The 20,016-nt window shown below is 39.5% G+C and overlaps 1 protein-coding gene across 4 annotated transcripts in view; it reads right to left on the bottom strand.

The window, feature by feature from the left end:
• c11.1 (maestro heat like repeat family protein c11.1) overlaps positions 1–20,016 on the bottom strand; it is a 1,259,325-nt gene that overhangs the window by 607,103 nt on the left and 632,206 nt on the right. For all 4 annotated transcript variants that reach the window (XM_090383553.1, XM_090383554.1, XM_090383556.1 and 1 more), the window contains exon 23: positions 4,360–4,464. In XM_090383553.1, the coding sequence (XP_090239679.1) occupies positions 4,360–4,464 (105 nt within the window). The remainder of the gene's footprint in view (positions 1–4,359; positions 4,465–20,016) is intronic.

Genomic DNA, 20,016 nt, shown 5'->3' with positions numbered 1-20,016 from the left:
CAAAAGAACTGAATGCAAAAAATGATTTTGATGATATTTACTTGGAATTAAAGGAAAACTTCATATACCATGGCACATAAAAGACTGCTGAACAAACTGAGGAAGTGTGGCATGGAGGGCAAGTTACTGCAATGGATAAATGGATGGTTGATTGGGGGAAGATAGAGTGGTTAACAATGGACACCACTCTTTGTGGACTAATATTATTAGAGGAGCTCCTCAGGAATAGGTGATGTGCCCATTGTTGTTTACTGTATTTATCAATGATATTCATAAAGATATATCAGGCTCAAAGTCTAAATTTTCAGATAATACAAAGGTTGGCAGGAGAGTAATCAAAGCATGCTACTGCAATAACATCTAGAAAAATTAGGCAGATGGGCTGAGAAATGACAGTGACAAATTCAAGGTACTGCATATGGGTAGTAATCCTAGATTAACATACCAACTGTGTGGTACTACACTCAGGGGTAATGGAAAATGAAAAAGAGCTGGGGGAAATTGCACAGTCAGATATGAAGTTTTCATAGTGCAGATAGGCTGACAAGACAGCTCATAAGGTTTTGTAAATGATATATAGAAATTCTGCTAACAGGGATAAGAAGGTGATTATTCCTTTGTATAAAGCAAGTTAGGCCACATTTTGAGTACTGCATTCCAGGTCTGGAGGCCTCATTTTAGTAAGGATGTAGAGTTGCTGTAATAGGTGTACAGAAGGTCAATGAGAATGGTGAAGGGAAAAAGGGGTGCTCTTACTAAGAAAGGTTTCAGTTCTTTCAATTCTGCAAATTGCAGCATCTGGAGACTAGACATCTGTGAGGTAATCTGGCAGAGGTGTTTAAGGCTTGAATGGACCAAACAAGCTCAGTGCTGAGCTTGCTCGATCCATTCAAGAATTTCTTAAATGAAATTCTTATTATTACTAGCCATATAGTGCAAGGAAGCCTGAGGCTTATGCTGCACCAGCTAAAATAAATTACCAAGTTACCCTGTGAGAGAGAGAGAGAGAGAGAGAGAGAGAGAGAGAGAGAAGCAGAAGGGAATCACCAAGAAAGAGATGAATGATGATATCCAGCTCAGGACCCTGGGTGTGCCAAGCCCATACTCACCAGATGTGAGCCCCCTGGGAATCCTTCTAGTTCAGACTATGCACGTGAGGCAACATAAATTCAAATTGAAGAAGGATGGTTGCAGAATAAATATGCAGAAGTTTGCCTTCACCAAAGGGTGGTTGTTTGTTGTTGTTGTGGAACTGAATAGTTTGAATAAATTCAACAAAGAACTAGACAAACTACAGAAGAGGATGTATGACTGATGGTTTTTTTTTTAGCTTTCTTGAATCATTTTCACAGTACTAATAGAATGTGGTTTATTAAAATTCTATAAATAAAGTATGCTTTAAAAGCAATAGTCTCAATTGTGCCCACAGAGCAAAAATATTTCCTTTTATAGTTTGTATTTTGTCAGTTTATTTATTCATGATTTTAAGATAATACTTAAATAAAATAAAGGAAGATTCTACATTCGAGGCTACTTCATAAAGTATCACTTTTGGGAGCTGCAGAGTAATGTTTTTTTTATTGCTTAAGAATTGTTTTTTGTAACTGGTGTGATAATTATTTGTGTTTCTCTAATTAACTTGGGGAATTTGTTCACTACTTGCCCTTTGAAGTTACTTAAAAAACCAAATCAACTTTTGCCATCATGTTATAGTATTGATATAAGAATGACATAGTGTCATTACTTGGAGGTTTTATATTATTATTATTGCTCTTATATTATTTCTCCCTGATTGGGGGTCCCACCTCGTGACGGGTATTGCTACCAAGTACACAGGGTGGTTATTGTTATGCCTGGTGTTACTGTTGGTCCAGGAACTCTCAGACTATCCTACAGGTGTTTATAATGTAACTGTATTACAGTTACATTATAAAATCACTAATCCTGCTTATTTGTACTGCTGTAAAATAAGCAGGGTTAGAGCTGTTAGTGTTAGTATTTGCATCTCCTCATAGGTCCATGTTTGTTTTAACATGAAATTTTGACTAAAATCACACCTCAGACTAGAGCAGCAAAGTAATGAGCCCAAAGTACTGTGAATACTTTGGTTTACAAGCAAACTACAGAGGGTAGTTCTGCTGCAAATCAGGATTATATTTTGTGCATTGCTTCTTTCCATATTGGGAAGCTACATTTAGAAGTACATGATATAATCATAGGGGAATCCTTTTGGTGGATGCATTCATTGCAAAGAAGGTGAGGAGGTTCAGCATTGTTGAACATTCATTGAACATTGTTAAATTCCAATATGCTTATATGAGGGCATGAAGAATAGGGTTGATATCCTTGAAAGAGAGGGTTCCATCAAGAATTCAGCTGCCCAGTTCAATAGCTGAACCCATGCTCCAACATCAGACAACACAATGACATATTCCACAGCAGAGAACTTCAGTCCTAAAGGAAGTAGCTATAGTTGGTGACTAAACTATAAGGGAAACTGGAAATATACTGAGCAAAAAGGACAGGTGGAATAGTACTGTGGTATGTCTGCTATAGTTGATGATAGAGGCCATCATCTTTTAAGGGCACAAAAGGTGATATTTTTATATATGCTGACTAATGTGTATATTTTTGTATATGCTGACTAATGTGTATTTTGTATATGCTGTGCTTAATGATATTAAGCACAGCACGTATAGAGATTTAATTAATACAGACAAATGTTGAGAAAAAATTGGGTTAGGACATGACAGAAAGGAGTACAAGATGATAATAGCCTTGCCAATCATTTTGGGTCTGAAGAGACTATGCATGGGGTAGAGCTCTTCTCAGTATGGTCTGTGCTTGTTAACAGGAGAGACTGTTTTTACAGCGATGGGGGGATACATTTAAATAAGAGGGGCACACGGATATTTGTTGATGCTATCGAGGAGGTGTTAGGTAGGTCAGAAAACTGCCATCTAGAGGGTGTCACACAGACTAGCAGATTAAGAGCAGCTGCACACAGAGGTGTAAGTGATTCTTGCACTGCTTCTACTGGAATATGCATAAGCCTGAAAAGCAATGTGTCTGAGATTTCAAGGCCCTCTCGTAATCACGGAACAAGAAAATACATGGACTGTGTTAGGATTACTAAGAGTGAAAAGAGATGCATGAACGATGAACACTTGTGTGCACTAATGCTACAAGCATAGTGAATAAATTTAATGATTTGAAGTATTCATTAACTCATCAAATATGGACATTGGGAGATACTGGAGACATTGTATCACTCACACATAACATATGAGGAATTTCAATATGTTGAGTACAATGTGTATGGAAAGGACAGACAGCACAGGAGGGGGGGGGTTATGTTCTTAGTTACGTGAATCCCAGTTGATATGGGTTGTTGACTGGCTGGTTGGTTGTTTAGGATTTTACGGCGCATTAGCACCTAAAGCTATAATGTGCCAAGTCAAGTGGGTTGTTGAGTCAGTCTGGTATGGCAATAAGCACTGGGAAAGCAAAACGATAATAGGAGTGTGTTACAAGCATAATGACTGTGATCAGTATAATGAACAACTATACAGAAACAAAGTGGGCCAGTAAATCAGAATATCTTATAAGGAGGACTAAAATTTCTCAGATATTTATTGGACCTTGTGCAACAAGACATCTGTGGATTTATTATATGAATATTTTCTACACTATCATGTTAGGCTTCAACAAGAGAAAGCAATACTCTTAACCTGATTATTGGCAGTGACCCCATACAATAAGAATCCGAAGAAGAAAAAACCCAAAAAGTGGCAGTACTCACATTGTACTGATGTGGGATTTACTTAAAGATGTTACTACTATCGAGGGGAAAGGGAAGGACTTAATAAATCTGACTTATAAAAATGTTTTAATATTAGATGTATTAAAATGTTTTAATACATCTAAACATGAAGTTTATTTATAAATAGCTTTCCTTTATTTTTTGGGAAACATGGTTAAAAGGGATGCTTCACAAAGATAGTTTAAACTAATAAAGCTGCAAGTGAAAATTTTATATTCAGCATAATAAAATTGGTGAAAAAAGAAAGAGGTACCACATAGTAATTAAATGTCTTTTTACAAAGAAAACATCAATTACCTTTTTATGCAAACAGTCCTCATATATTAAGCTGGCAGTACAAGCATTTTCTGCATTATGAAAGACAAGAAATAGCCGTCATTGATATGCTACATTTTTACTGTCCACTTCGATATGGAAAGTAATAATTCAATGTCAAACAGCATATCTTCTGTTGCACCATCACCTTCATTTTTTATGTGGTCAATGTAATGAATAATTTAAAACAATTATGACTAGTAACAATCAATAATACTTACAAAATCATCTTGAAATTCCATATAAGAATGAAGAATGTAAAGAACAGATTGCATACACTTTTCTCGTTCACCATCAGATTTGGAAGTAAACCATGGATGCAATGTCTATAGAAATGAAGTTTTCAGCATAAAAATCCATAATTCTGCAAACATGATAATTTGTAACTTTATCACAAACCAACAGCTAATAAAAAAATTTCATTTAAAGCAAAATAAACACTCATACAAATAGTAAGCAGTAGTAGTAGTATCAGTAGTAGAAATGAACTGTGAAATGAACATGAATGACAAAAAAAAAAAAAAAAAACTGCAATGTAGGAATAACCACAAGGGGCTCACATCTGGTGAGTATGGACTTGGCACACCCAGACTCCTGAGTTGGATATCATCATTCTTCTCTTTCTTGGTGACTTCTCTCTCTCTCTCTCTCAGAGTAACTGAGAAATTTTTCTTGGCTGGTGCAGCATAAGCCTCATGTTTCCTTGCACAGTATGGCTGATGATAATGATAATAATAATTTTCTAAATGAGGATTTTTTTTTTTTTTTTTTATCTCAGAAAGGTAAAGATCATCTATAAAAATATGGCATGCACAATTTGTAATTTCCCTCACACAGAATACATACTATTCTGTTTAATGTAAAAAAAAAATGATAAATAAAAGATAAACTGTGGATCAAAAACCGACATACAATCAGCTCTTGTATCTTCTCACATTGCTTTAAATCAAATTTAGACTAAAATCATGCCTCAGATAAGAGCATCAAAGCAAAGAGCTCAGAGTAGTGAGAAAACTTTGGTTCTGGGGGAGGGGAGACTGCCAAGGGCAGTTCCCCTATGAATCAAGGCTATATTATGTGTGTTACTTGCTCTGTGTTTACAAAGATATCTTTGGCAGGACATGATACAGCCATGGGGATATCTTTGTGTGTGATCATTGTATACCCTCAAAGGATTACAAAAGAGGGAGAATGACTCAGCTGCAAAGACCAACACTTAAGTCCATGCCGCAACATCAGATAACATGACAAAATCCTCCAAAGCAGATATTCTTGATCCCACAGGAAGTAGCTATAATTGGTGATTCGACTGCCAGGGAAACAGGATATATACTGTGCAAAAAGAACATGTGGAATAAGATGAGGCATATGTCTGTCAGAGGCTAAAGTTAACATTGTAATGCTGCTAACATCATTTAGGGCATAAAAGGGGACATTGTTTTACATGATTGTAATAATGATATCAAGGATAGGAGATCAGAGGATTAACAAGTACAGGGCAATGTTGAAAAAATGTTGAGAGTTAGAACTGAAATTGAAAGCAAATCTGCCCTAATGTGTTTGGGCATATTTGCAGATTTGAAAGTGACTGCAAATCTGCCCAAACACAATAGGAGGGAGAACACGATGCAAGCCTTGTCAGTCATTTCAGCCCTGTAGAGAATGTGCAAGGCTCACAAGATAGAATTTTTTTTCAGGATTGTTTGCGCTTATTATTAGAAGAGACTGCTTTTACAGAGGTTGGATGCACTTATATAGGAGTGCACGAATATTTGTTGACATCATGGGAGGGGGGGAGATGTGGACACACACACACACACACACACACACACACACACACACACACACACACACACACACACACACACACACTAATAGATTAACAGCAGCTGCAGTTAGGCGTGTAAGTGATTCTTGCGCTGATTCTATTAGAATATGCTAAAAAGCAAGGTGACAGGGATTTCAAGGCCAGATGAGATTCCTCCAGTAAAAAGCAAATACATAAGCTATATTATGATTACTAAGAGTGGAAACACGTGTACTTATACTTGCATGTACACTAATGCTAGGAGCATAGCAAATAAATCTGAAGATTTTTAAATACAGCTAAGCCATCAAAAGGCAGACTTTGTGTGGACATCAGACACATGGTGCCACTAAGAATTAAGAGAGGCAGAATTTCAATATGGGGTGTACAATGAGTACAGAAAGGATAGAGAGGAGAGTGGGAATGGTTAGGCCCTTAGTGAAAGAGCACATAAAATCTATAGTTGTGCATCCAGGTGACGTGTGTGGCCAATCCAATGAAGAGTTAGTTTTTTTTTTTTTTTTTTGTTAGTTGTTGGTGCATCAGCTTCTTTGGCCATAATGCACCTCCCAAAGTTTTTGCAATTTACTGTGATCCAAGCTCGAGGCGGGATTTGAACCCACGACCTTTGGGTTGCCAAGCAGGCACTTTACCCACCTGGCCCAGTCAGCTGAAGAGTTAGTCTGATGTAAAAGGGAAAATGAATGGGGGGGGGGTATTTTCTATTCCTATTGACTGTGATGAAAATCATAAGCTTCTGTAGAAATACAGGGTGACCCAGTAAATAAAAATGCCATATAATCAGGTACTTTAAATTTCCAGATATTGACTGGAACTCTGGGATTGGTCACTTATACAACAAATCCACAAGAAGTTTGTGGATTTGTTGGATGACCGTTTCCTACAACAGCATTTTAGAGAGGCAACAAGAAAAAGCAAAGCTGTTGATCCGAGTATCGGCAGCAATGCATAGTGGTGGATATTAGAGTGTACTGATGTGGGATTTACTTACAGATGCTAGTACTGTCAATGGCAAAGGCTTTTGCTTTTGAAAGGAAGGTTACAGTGGTCTTCACAATGTTATATAGTTGAACTGTTGAAGTTACCAGCAGCACATTCTAAATAGGAAGCATTCAGAGCAGTAACTATAGATGCTACCAAGAATTCGTAAATAAATTTGATGAATTTGAGGTATTGCTCAAAACATCAAAGGCAGATATTGTTGGGATATCAGAGACGTGGTGTCACACAGATATAAGGAATACAGAACTGGAATTTGGAGAGTACAACGTCTACAGAAAGGATAGACTGGATAGGAAGGGAGGAGGGGTTATGCTATTAGTTAAGAAATACATAAAATCCAAGGAAGTGAAGCCAGTGGACATCGCTGGACAGTGCAGAGTCGAAACAGTTTGGTGTGACATAACTTTGGGAGATCAAAATTGAGAGTAGGAGTGTGCTATAGGCCTAATGACTCTGATGAGTATAATAAGAAACTGTACAGGGAAATAGAGTGGGCCAGTAAATCAGAGAGTCTTATAATGGGAGATTTTAATTTCCCATTATAAGACTCTAGAGAATAAGCTAGAGAATCTTGTAATAACTGAGAGTAAAGTGGAGGAGAAATTATTGAAGATAAACACAAGAAAGGCACCCGGGGAATGGGATCTATCCATTTATATTAAAGGAGGCAGCAGAGGAAGTAAGCAAACCCTTAGCCATAATTATGAGAGCTTCCTTGGACTCAGGGGAGGTACGCACAGACTGGAGATGTGCAAATGTGACCCCAATTCACAAAGGAGGATCAAAATAATTATAGATCAAAGTAATTATAGGCTGACACAAGAAATTATAGACCTGTGAGTTTAACTTCTGTTCCAGGAAAATTAATGGAGGCACTAGTTAAAGAAGCACTGCAGGATCATCTAGACAAGACTTCAGTTATAGCTCGGACACAGCATGGTTTTGTTAAGGGGAAGTCTTGCCTGACCAATTTGATTGATACTATGATGCAGTCACAAAGGAACTGGATGCAGGGAATAACTTTGATATTATATACTTGGATCTTAGAAAGGCTTTTGATACTGTTGCACATGGAAGACTGCTGCACAAATTGGAGCAGTGTGATATTGGAGGCAAATTGCTGCTGTGGATAAAGGGGTGTCTGAGGGGGAGAAGACAGAGGGTGGTAATCAATGGACACTGCTCGTCGTGGACTAATGTTATTAGTGGAGTCCCTCAGGGTTCAGTAGTGGGTCCATTATTGCTTTGTGTATTTATAAATAATATTGATGACGGTATATCAAGCTTAATGTCGAAGTTCGCACATGATATGAAGGTTGGCAGGGTTGTCAAGGACAACCCTGCCTATTTCAAGAAGGATGTAGAGCTGCTGGAACAAGTACAGAGAATGACAACAAGATTAATGAATGGAACAAAGGAGTGCTCTTACGAAGAAAGGCTTAAGTTTTGCAAATTACAGTGTCTGGAGACTAGGCACCAGCGAGGTGATCTGATAGAGGTGTATAAAGCCTTGAATGGTTTGAGCATGCTCAATGCTGATGGGAACCTTCCTCTCGCTCAGAATAATCACTTGAGAGGGCATAAATTCAAATTGACGAAAGACAGATTTAGGATAGACGTGCGGAAATTTGCCTTTAGCCAGCGGGTGGTTGGTTGGTGGAACAGACTTCCATCCCTTGTCATGGAAGTTGATAGCCTAAATAAGTTTAAGGCTCAGCTGGACAGGTATTTCGAATGAACAGAGGGGTGAAGTGGAAGTGGTTATTTTTTATTTATTTATTTATTTTATTTTATTTTTTGGCTGATGCTGCATAAGCTTGCTTTCTTGCATCAAATGCCTCTACTAATGCTAATGCAATCACATAGGGGGTTCATGACAGAAGTTTATCCAAGTCTGACAAGTAGCTAAACGATTTTGCAATAAGAGTAAAGTGGAAAAGAAATTGCTGAAGCTAAACATAAAAGGCACATGGGTGGACAGGATGTAACCAATTATACCAAGGGGGACAGAAAATAAGGTAAGCAAATCTTTAGCTATATTTATGAGAGCACATTTGGCCTGAGAGGTGGTCACTGTGAACTGGAGTGTGAATGCATCTCAAATTAACAAAGGGTGCATCAAAGGGTGATTTGGTTTGGTTTGTTTGGATTTTTTGGCGCACTAGCAACTACGGCTATGGTGCGCCAAGACTAGGTAATATTTAAAATTTTTTTTTTTTTTTTTTTTTAAATTCTCGGTGACCTAATTAGTAAGGCCACCATGTCCATATATATAATAACAATGATATAAAAAATAAATCAATAAAAACGTAACAATAACATAAATTAAATACAATTAATAACTTTTATTAATTTAAAATAGCTAAAAACAGCCGACACATTGTCATTGTCAGATAAAATCTGACTGAGTGTATACGGCTCAGTCAGATGATTAAAAGCGGTAAGATGGATATTGCTAAAATCTGGACAGTCAATTAAAAGGTGTCTAATCGTTAAAACTGTGCCACAGGACACACACATAGGAGGGTCACCAGCCCTCAGCAAAAACAAGTGAGTTAAATGACTGTGTCCTATGCGGGTCCGGGCAAGAACAACTTCCTCCTTACGATTCCTGCGCAGACTAGACTGCCACGGTTCAATTACAGGCTTTATTTGATATAATTTATTCGCAGTCTGTCTATTCCACGAATCCTGCCATTGGGAATATAACTTTTGGTGTATTATTTGCCTGTAGTCTGTATAGGGGACTAGCAGGCAGCGGTTATTATTGGGAATTGCTGATTTGGCTGCGGCGTCAGCCAAATCATTTCCCCTAATCCCAATGTGGCTGGGAATCCAGCAGAAGCGGATGTCATATTCGCGTTCATGGAGAACGTGAATCTTCTGCTGAATACTAGACAGAACTGGATGAGGATTATACCTCACAGATATTAAAGCCTGTAACATGCTAAGAGAGTCGGAATATAAAATGAACCGTTGGTATTGGCATTTACTAATTTGATCCAAGGCTAACTCAATTGCGTGCAGCTCTGCAGTAAATATGCTGGAATCAGAGGGAATCTGCTCTGATATAGTGCTGTCTGTAAAGACAGCAGCAGATCCCACATATGATTCTGACTTCGAACCGTCTGTGTAGACTGCCGCGAAGTCGGAATATTCAGTTTGGTGTGCTGAATGAAGCTGCAGGTAGACCAATGATGGAGTGTCCGACTTTCCCCAGTTTCTAAGCGACAAGTCGCATGCCGGGACACGAGCATGCCAGGGTGGAGGCTGTTGCTTTGATGTTTGAGCAACCTTGTCTACCTTGATATTGAGTTCGTTCAGTAGCTCTTGGACACGAATACCAAAAGGACGATTGGCAGTCTTACGGGTGTTGTACAAGTTTTCCCATCGTGGCTCAAAAACGAAGGGCCACGTAGGATGGTCTGGCAGGGATTTCAGTTTTAAAGCGTACTTTAAAGACAACTGCTTACGTTGAAACGATAACGGTGGTTCGTTTGCTTCGACGTATAAACTCTAGACAGGAGATGTTCGAAATGCTCCAGTAGCAATACGTATAGCCTGATGATGGACAGGATCCGGCCATCGAAGTACACTGTCTCTGGCTGAAGAATATACTTGGGACCCATAATCTAATTTGGATCGCACAAGTGCACGGTAAAGCCGTAAAAGGGTGCATCGGTCTGCACCCCAGGATAAGGAGGACAGAGAGCGGAGTATATTAAGGGCTCTTGTGCACTTTGTGCGGAGTTGGCGAATGTGATCCAAAAAGGTCAATTTTTTATCGAATATGAGTCCCAAGAATTTTGTGTTCGCTGCTACTGGAATAGCATTTTGTCCGAGCCTTAATTCAGGTTCAGGATGAAGATTACGCTTGCGACAAAAGTGTACGCAAACGGTCTTCTGCGGCGAGAACCTGAAGCCATTAGCAAGTGCCCAGACATTCAGATTATCAATGGCTTTCTGCAGTTGTCTTTCAATAACCCTCATGTTGCACGACTGGCAAAAAATGCTAAAGTCATCAACATAGAGGGCACTGTTTACAGTTGGAGGAAGTTGTTCTGTGATGGAATTTATTTTTATGGAAAAAAGCGTGACACTTAATACTGATCCTTGTGGTACTCCCTCTTCTTGGCTAAAGGAGCGAGAGAGTGAGGATCCCACACGTACTTGGAAAGTTCGATTGGCTAAAAAGTTTTTAATAAAAAAGGGCAGATGCCTTCTTAGGCCTAGGCTGTGTAAATCTTTTAAAATGCCAAATCTCCAAGTTGTGTCATACGCTTTCTCCATGTCAAAGAACACCGACACCAAGTGTTCGCTTTTTGGGAAAGCATCCCGGATGGATGCTTCCAATCTAATAAGATGGTCCAAAGTGGACCGGTTCCTTCGGAAGCCGCACTGGATGCTGGAGAGAAGGTCATTTGATTCTAAATACCATATTAAACGAGAATTTACCATTCTCTCCAGGATTTTGCACAGACAGCTAGTCAGAGCAATAGGACGATAATTGGTGGTAACTTTTGGATCCTTTCCTGGCTTAGGAAAGGCAAGAACGATTGCCTTTCGCCAGGAATCCGGAAACTGCCCCTCAGTAAAGATTCTGTTATACAGAAGGAGCAGACAATCCATAGATTTTGGTGAAATATGTTTAATCATTTCATAATGGATGCCATCTGGTCCAACAGCACTTGCTTTGGAAAGAGTGAGGGCTCTTTTCAGTTCCTCTATAGTGAATGCCCCGTTGTAGGGATAGAGGCCCTTGGTCTTAAAATTAAGTGCTTGCTTTTCCAGTTTATGTTTAAGGACCAGGAACTCTGGGGAGTAAGAGGATGTTGCAGAGATGTTAGAGAATGTTTCCCCAAGAGCATTGGCTATTGCAGTTGGATCTGCAATAGCGCATCCATTATAATTTAGGATTGAAGAAGGGTGGGATGTATATTTCCCTTCATTTTCCGGATTTTATCCCAGACTACCCTAGAGTTGGTAGACTGGTTAATAGATGATGTAAACCGGATCCACGATTCCTTTTGACTCTGACGACGGATGTAGCGTGCTTTGGCTCGTGCACGTTTAAAGGCTATAAGGTTGTTCGTGGTAGGATATCGGCGAAATATCCCCCACGCTTTGTTTTGAGCCTTTTTTGCTGCTGTGCATTGTGAATTCCACCAAGGTTTGGGAAATGGTGGAAACCGGGCTGATGTTTTTGGAACTGTATTCGCAGCTGCTTGGACAATATTTTCTGTGATGTACTTAACTGCATCATTGATAGGCTCTTGACTGACTGTGCTAAGATCGAAATTTGCCTGTTGTTGGAAGGCAGTCCAGTCAGCCTGATCAATCTTCCACCGTGGTAACCTAAAAGGAAGACATGGTCTCCCACTTTGTAACGAGGTTATCACAGGGAAGTGATCGCTTCCGTATGGATTCTCCTCCACTTCCCAAGTGAGTGAAGGGAGTAGAGAAGGGGAGCAGATAGAGAGATCAATGGCAGAAAAGGTACGGGTAGGCATGTGGAAGAAGGTGTTTGTTCCAGTATTTAGAAGGGAAAGGTCATTGTCATTGAGCATACGCTCTATGACTCGTCCCCTTCCGTTGATGTTGGCACTACCCCACAGGGTGTTATGTCCATTCATATCCCCGAGAAGTAAGAAAGGGGGAGGCAACTGCGTTAGAAGATCATCAAGGTCTGCCTGGGAGATGTCGGTCCCAGGTGGCAAATAGATAGAGCACACAGTTAATAAAAATGCCACCGTAAGGCGAATTGCAACAGCCTCTATGCTAGTTGTAATTAGTAAGGGCTGCACTGGGGTCTGGTTACCCACAAGGATAGCCACTCCCCCATGTACAGAGCCATCCGCAATTCTGTCCTTACGATAAATTGTGGTGTTATGCATCGTGGGATCATCATTTGCCTTTAGATATGTCTCCTGCAAGCAAAAGCAAACTGGCTCGTGCTTTTGCAGGAGGGCCTTGATGTCATCAATATTTCACCGGAATCCACGACAATTCCATTGTAGGAATTTACCCATTATTTTGGTTTGGTGGGTCCATCAGGCGGCTTCCGAGGTGCTGAGGGCTTAGTTTTATCAGTCTTGGATTTATCTTTTTTGGGGAAGAATGGACGCTGTCCCGTGTCCATTTCCTCCTCTGCAAAGAGTTCCAAGACTGAATCTTCGGGTACCTCCTTCTGCTCGACATCCATCTTTTCTTGGGTACTAGGGGGGACTTCCCCTTTCTTATTCTTTTCTTTCATAATTACCTTTGGAACTTGTGGAGCATTAGGAGGTACTGATATAGGAGTGGCAGCTGATTGGTCCTTTTGTGCAGGTTTTTGAGAGCTTAAGAGATACCGCGCGATGGGAGTGAAAGACTCCTTTGGAGGAATGGTCATGTCCGTCTGAGTTTCGACGGAACATCTCCCTGCTACCTTCTGGGCGTAGGTAGGTTTGTTGATATTCAGGGGTTTGACCGATTTCCTTGCCTCCTGGTATGATATATTTAGCTCTGCCTTCAGCCGTTGAATTTCTTTTTCTTCTTTCCACCTCTGGCATATTCGTGAATAGGCCGGGTGTTCGCCTTCACAGTTAATACAGGTGGGTTTTGCGGCTGAACATGCTGATGTTTCGTGGTCCTTTGCACCGCATTGAGCGCTTGCAAGGACTCCGCGGCAGGCCATTTGAGAATGTCCATACTTCTGGCATTTGAAACACCGTAAAGGGTTCGGAATGTATGGACGCACTGAACAGTTGATGTATCCAGCTTTAATCTCATCAGGAGGTTTAGGAGTGTTAAAGGTCAGGATAACGCTCCTGGTTTTAACAATTTTTCTATCCCTTCGCGCAGTGATTCTCTTGACGGCAATGACTCCCTGTGGTTTTAATTCGGAGCAGATTTCCTCCTCGTATACGTCGAGAAGGTCCCACTCCGAAATGACACCTCTAGATGAATTGAGTGTTCTGTGTGGTGTCACTGTTATAGGGATTCCTCCGATTGATGTTGTTCGGAGTAGGTGTTCTGATTGCCTGTCATTTTTAGTTTCAATTAAGAGGTCTCCAGAACGGAGCCTCTTAACTGACTTGGGTGAGCCTGCTAACCCATCCAACCCTTTTTGAATGAAAAAAGGGCGACATTTTACCAATCGGTTTTTCACCGGTTGAGAGCATTATTAGGAACCTTGGTACAGGCCCTGATGTTACCTCTGTTCGCTGCCTCTTTGTACTAATAATACTATCTGGATCTTCGTCTATGTTTGCAGATAGGGACCGGGTTGGGGCCCCTGAAGAAATATATTTATCAGGATTCATGAAGTTTTGAAGTGGTTCAGTGCCCGGGCTCCCCACCCACCACGGAGCCCAAAGGGACGCCCACTACCCGGCATGCAATAAATGCGCTCGGGGGTGGGACGCCAGGGCTACCCAGACACTATACCCGCACCGCCGCCAGCCTGAATCCTGTCCCTCGGACCATGAGGGTAGGGGCGTGGCATTGACACGGTTGACCCTCGCAGGCGAGCCTACTAGCCGATTGATCCTAGCCGGGCCTTCCAGGACCACCCGTCTTGTCGAAGCAGGGGCCAAAGTGGTGTATTGAAGCTGGGCCCCTCAACCACCAGGATCCCCCTTTCCGAATTTCCACGGGTCGCAGCGCACGGCAAACACGCCGGATTCCATTGATGTAAGCCCGGAACCTAGGCTGTGGGCGTTGGATCCCAGTGATGCTAGTCTGGAAGTCCAGCAGCGTCACTGGGAGGTCCCCTCACCACGTACAGGTGCCCACGTCGAGGGGTTCAGAGGGTGATATGACTAATTACAGACCTGTGCAAAGGGAAAATAATGGAACAATTGTTCAAAAAATAATTCAAGATCATCTAGACAGTAATGCAATTATACAGTGGTCCCAACATGGTTTGTCATGGGGTGATCTTGTCTGAACAATCATGATTGGATACTTTATGACACAGCAACAAGGGAACTGGGTGCAAAAGATAATTTTTACATCACATACTTAGATTTCAGAAAAGTTTTTGATGCTGTTGCGCAAAAAATACTGCTGTATAAATTGGCATTAAGGACAAGTTCCTGCTATACATAAAGGGTTGATTCATTGGGAGAAGGCAGTGAGTGGTTATTAATGGGCAATGCTATTCTTGGACTATTATTATTTGTGGAGTTCCTAAGGATTCAATGCTGGGTCCATTGTTGTTTTTCAATATTTATTAATAATGTTGATGAAGGCATATCAGGCTTAACGTCTAAGTTTGCAGATGATAAGAAATTTTGCAGTGGTGAAATACCAGTAATCAGGATATGATACTGTAAAAAAATATTCACAAATTAGGCAGGTTGCATGACAATTGGCAAATGAAGTTTAATATTGTCATATGGATTTTACTTCATATGGGCAGCAGTAATCCCAGCTTAGTATATCAACTGTGTGGTACCACATTCAGGATTATGGAGAATGAAAAAGACCTGGGAGTAACTGTTCATTCAAATATGAACTCCTGTGAGCAGTGCAGACAGGTTACCAGGATAGCTCATGTGGTATTGTTAATGTTATATAAGAATTTTGCCAGCATGGATAAATAGGTGATTTTCACATTTTATAAAGCAGTGGTTAAGCTACTACTGCATACAGTTCTGGAAGCCTAATTTTAGGAAAGCCGTGTATCTGTTACGATGGGTGCAGAGAAAAGTAATGAAATTAGTGAGAGGAACAATGGGTTGTTGTCGTTATTATTTGGTTTTTAGGAGCATCAGCAACTAAGGCCATATTGCTCCGGGGATATGCAATGGTCATTCCCTGACCTTTCCGCATCCTCCGTATTTGGTGGTGACGGGCTCGAACCCCGGTCTAATCAAGAAGTGTGTGCTTCGCACTGCTGCTCCTTCCCACCTGGCTACGGAGGCGCCGGGAACAATAGGTACTCTTACCAGAAAGGCTTCAGTCCTGCAATCTGCAGTATCTCAAATTAACATGATTGATTTATGTCCATCATGTATGTAATCTGAGCAAGAGAAAGAATTCCATCAGCATTCAGCTTAATCAATCCATTCAAAGCCTTAAACACCTCAAATTGAGGAAAGGTGGCTGCAGGACAAATTAGTAGAAACTTGTCTTCACCTAGCAGGTAGTTGATTATTTTAACAAACTTCCATCTGGTGTTGTTGAAGTGGGTAGTTTTGAATAAATTCAAAGAGAAACTTGACAAACTATTAGGATGGAAAGGTGATACGAGAACCTTTTTATTTATTTTTTTTGGCGAATGCTGTCCAAGCTTGTTTTCTAGCATCAATGCTACTACTAATGCCAATACAGTCAGTTCAGCATTGGAGCAAATTTGAATATTTGGTCCAATGCAACTGATATATTAGGGAACAATGCGAGTATAAAGAAAACCTGCACAGCAATACATACAAGTTTATGAAGCTTAAAAAATGTCAAACATCAAATGTGTGGGAGCATTTTCCATTTATTGTAGTTGTATTGGTCGGAAACACATTGTTGTCATTCGCTGTATTCACAAGATAACTCGTGATATTGTAGGCCGACTCGTTTTCAGGGGCTCATTTTTCTGTTCGAACAGAAATTTCGTGATAGCATGAGCAGAGGAGCACATTTCTGGAGGTTAATACCACAAAACAATAAAAACAATTTTTACAGTTCCAGGTTTATTGGACTTTTCTGCTAGGGCAATCTAATTATAAATGGATAATAAACTCAATCTTATTGCACTTGCAATAATATGGTAAATCCGTAAAATAATATGGATAGTAAACTCAATATTATTGCATTTGCAATAATGTGATAGGAATTCTGTTGCTTTTACGTTATTATGGTGAAATGTGTTTCCCCTTCACTGAAATCTTCAATCATATAAAAAACAAATAAATTTTCAGAATCTTCTCTTAATTTTTATTTTTAAAGCTTCCTAAACTTGTCTCACTTGTACAATTTGTTTGTCCCACATTCATCATTACTGATTGCTTAATTTTTTACTGTTTTAAATTTTTACAATAAAAAAAAAAAAAAAATGTCAGTGAACAGAAATATCAATAAAGCAAACTTCATATCTTGTCAAGGTAACGCGCTATATTTACTCTAATATTTATTTATTTATTAGAAGTTTAAGATGTTTAAACCTGTGTTAGCAATTTTACTGGGTTTAACTTTTTTTAGTGTTTTTATTACTAGACTGAACTTTTTTTTTTTAAGTGTTGTTCTGCCGCTATCACTATTTTTCCCATAAGCCCTGTTGTTTTTAATGGGCAAAATATCATAATGTAGAGATTTTTAGGAGCACAAGTACCATGTTACAGCAGAACTGACTGTACTATACATGCAGTAAAAAGTAGAATCCCATTTAAAGTATATTTTGTTGGAATGCTCTATCAAGCAAACACATGAATAAAGCGCAAATTATCAATGTTACTATTAATTTTCATTGCCATTTGGATAAACAGAAGCATTTTAAGCTATAATTCTCTATATGTAAACAAGAAAATGTAGAGATAGTATTATGTTGAATAATAATATTAAATGAACACCAGCTGACTATTTTTTGGATAAATATTTTGAACCATGCTGAAAAAATGCTGCAAGTCTGGGCAAAATGTATGTGTACCTACAATTCTGTGGAGATCCAAAAGTAGGGATTATATGCTGAAAGTTTGTGGATTAACTCAAGACTTTAAGGACTCTGCAAAGCTCTTGGGCATAAATTGTTATCAGCATAGCATGCACATTTAGGAAGAACTGTACTTTGAGGAGGTAGGATTTATTTGAATAAATGTGGTGCAAATGTTTTTTGTCAGTATCACTGAGTATACCTAAAGAGTTCAAGGTAACTACTAGATAGGGAGAAAGGTGTAATATATAGATACAAGGAGCGAAATTTTCATACCTTAGTATAGATACAAAGGTACGAAAGTAATGCCTCCTATTATTTTCAAATTTAACCCTAACTCATGGCGCTTATTTTTTCAATATTGCCCTGTACGAGATCTGCAGATCTTGATGCTGTTAGTGCAAATGTGTACAACAATATCACCTTTTGTGCCCTTAAAAAGACTATATTTGCTTTACATCATCAGCTTTTGTCCCCTGATAGACATACCCTGACCTATTCCACCTATCCTTTTTGCACAATATATTTCCATTCCCTGACAACAGACAACAACAACAACTAGCTTCTGTGATACCAGCACATTCTGCCTTGGATGGGGTTCCTGCTCTGTTGCTAGGGGCACTACCAAGTACAAGCTCTAGCATTGATGTGGGCAGCTGAGAGTTTAATGGGCTTAATCCCCCAATTTAATCAGTTTGAGGACATCCACCCTATTCACCCCATATTCAAACTGTCATAAAGGCCCATAACAATAACCCTGAGTTGATGCCTAATATCCCCAACTCCTTACATACCCTTAGGCAATAACATGTCCCATTCCTGATAGCTCTGCAAATATCAAACAAGCTACATATCGTATAAGGCCTTGATTCGGGGAACAACTGTCTCCCCTCTCAGTTCTCCCCCCGAGCTAAGGCACTCCCACTAGTTTGAGCTCTTTGCTTTGCTGCTCTGGTCTGAGGCATGATTTTCATTCAAATGAATATAATTTTAAAAAATACTACACTAAAAAAGTATATCTAATGCAGTAATAACAATAATAAGTCAAGCTTAACAAAAAAAAGAAAAAAGTTTTAATTTTAAAAAGTACAGCAACAAGCAATATTTTAAATAACATAAATACACATACAGCAATTTATTTATGAAAGAATCATTTAAATGTTTTGTTAAGCATTTGAATAACTTGGGGGGGATCATCATCATCATCATCAGCCATTTTCAATCCACTGCAGGATGAAGGCCTCTCCAGCAACTTTCCAATTGCTTCTGTTTTGAGCACTGGACATCCATTTACTACCCACAAACTCATGAATTTCATCTATCCATCTCCGCCTTTGTCTTCCAGGTTTTCTTCTAGCTCCTCTTGGATACCATTCTGTTATTTTCTTAGTCCATCTGTCATCATGTCTTTGAGCTATGTGTCCTGCCCAAGACCATTTTAGTTCTTTAGTTTTGATAAGAATGTCCTTTACTTGAGTTTGTTGCCTAATCCATGTGTTTCTCTTCTTATCTATCAGTCTGATTCCCAATATGATTCGTTCCATTCTTCGCTGTGTGGTTCTCAGCTTCTCTTCCATTCTTTTGGTGAGTGCCAAAGTTTTGGTGAGTTCCATAAGTCATGGTGGGGAGTATACATTGCTTCATTATTTTACGTTTCAGACAAACTGGGATATTGCTCTTCAGTATGTGATTATATTTCCTGAAAGCTATCCATCCAAAATTTATTCTTCTCTTGACTTCCAGCCATTTATCATTATTACAGCTAATAACCTGTCCCAGATAAGTATATGACTCCACCTTTTCAATTACTGCTCCTTCAATCATTATTTCCCTTTCCGTGGCATACTTGTTCATCATTACTTTTGTTTTAGCCATATTCATCTTTAGTCCAAAATCCTTACTAATGGTGCATAACTGATTAAGATTTTCCTCTAATTCTTTGGGATCGTGGCTTATAACCACAATGTCATCTGCAAATCGTAAATGGTTTAGGTACTCTCCATTCACATTGACTCCTTTCTGCGACCAGACTAATCTTCTGAAAGTTTCCTCAAGGGCAGCAGTAAATAGCTTCGGAGATATTGTGTCTCCTTGTCGAACTCCTTTCTCAATTTTAAATTTCCTACTGTCTTTGTCTAGTCTAATAAAGGAGGTAGCACTCTCGTATATTTTCTTCAAAATCAAAATATATGGGGTATCAATGCTTTGTCTTTCCAGTGCCCGAAACATTGCCTTATGCTGTATGGAGTCAAATGCCTTTTCATAATCCACAAATGCCAGGCATAATGGTGTTTTATATTCATTTGCTTTCTCCCTTAGCTGTGATATTACATGAAAGTGATCCATAGTTGAGAATCCTGTCCTAAAGCCAGCTTGCTCTTTCGGTTGATTCTCATCCAGTATTCTTTCTAATCTGTTAGT

The sequence above is a fragment of the Mastigoproctus giganteus genome, chromosome 10 (genome assembly GCF_048544385.1).
Source record: "Mastigoproctus giganteus isolate SK-2022 chromosome 10, ASM4854438v1, whole genome shotgun sequence".
NCBI lineage: Eukaryota > Metazoa > Arthropoda > Arachnida > Uropygi > Thelyphonidae > Mastigoproctus > Mastigoproctus giganteus.
The sequence above is the reverse complement of the archived record's forward strand: the minus strand, read 5'-3'. Positions and strand labels throughout refer to the sequence as shown.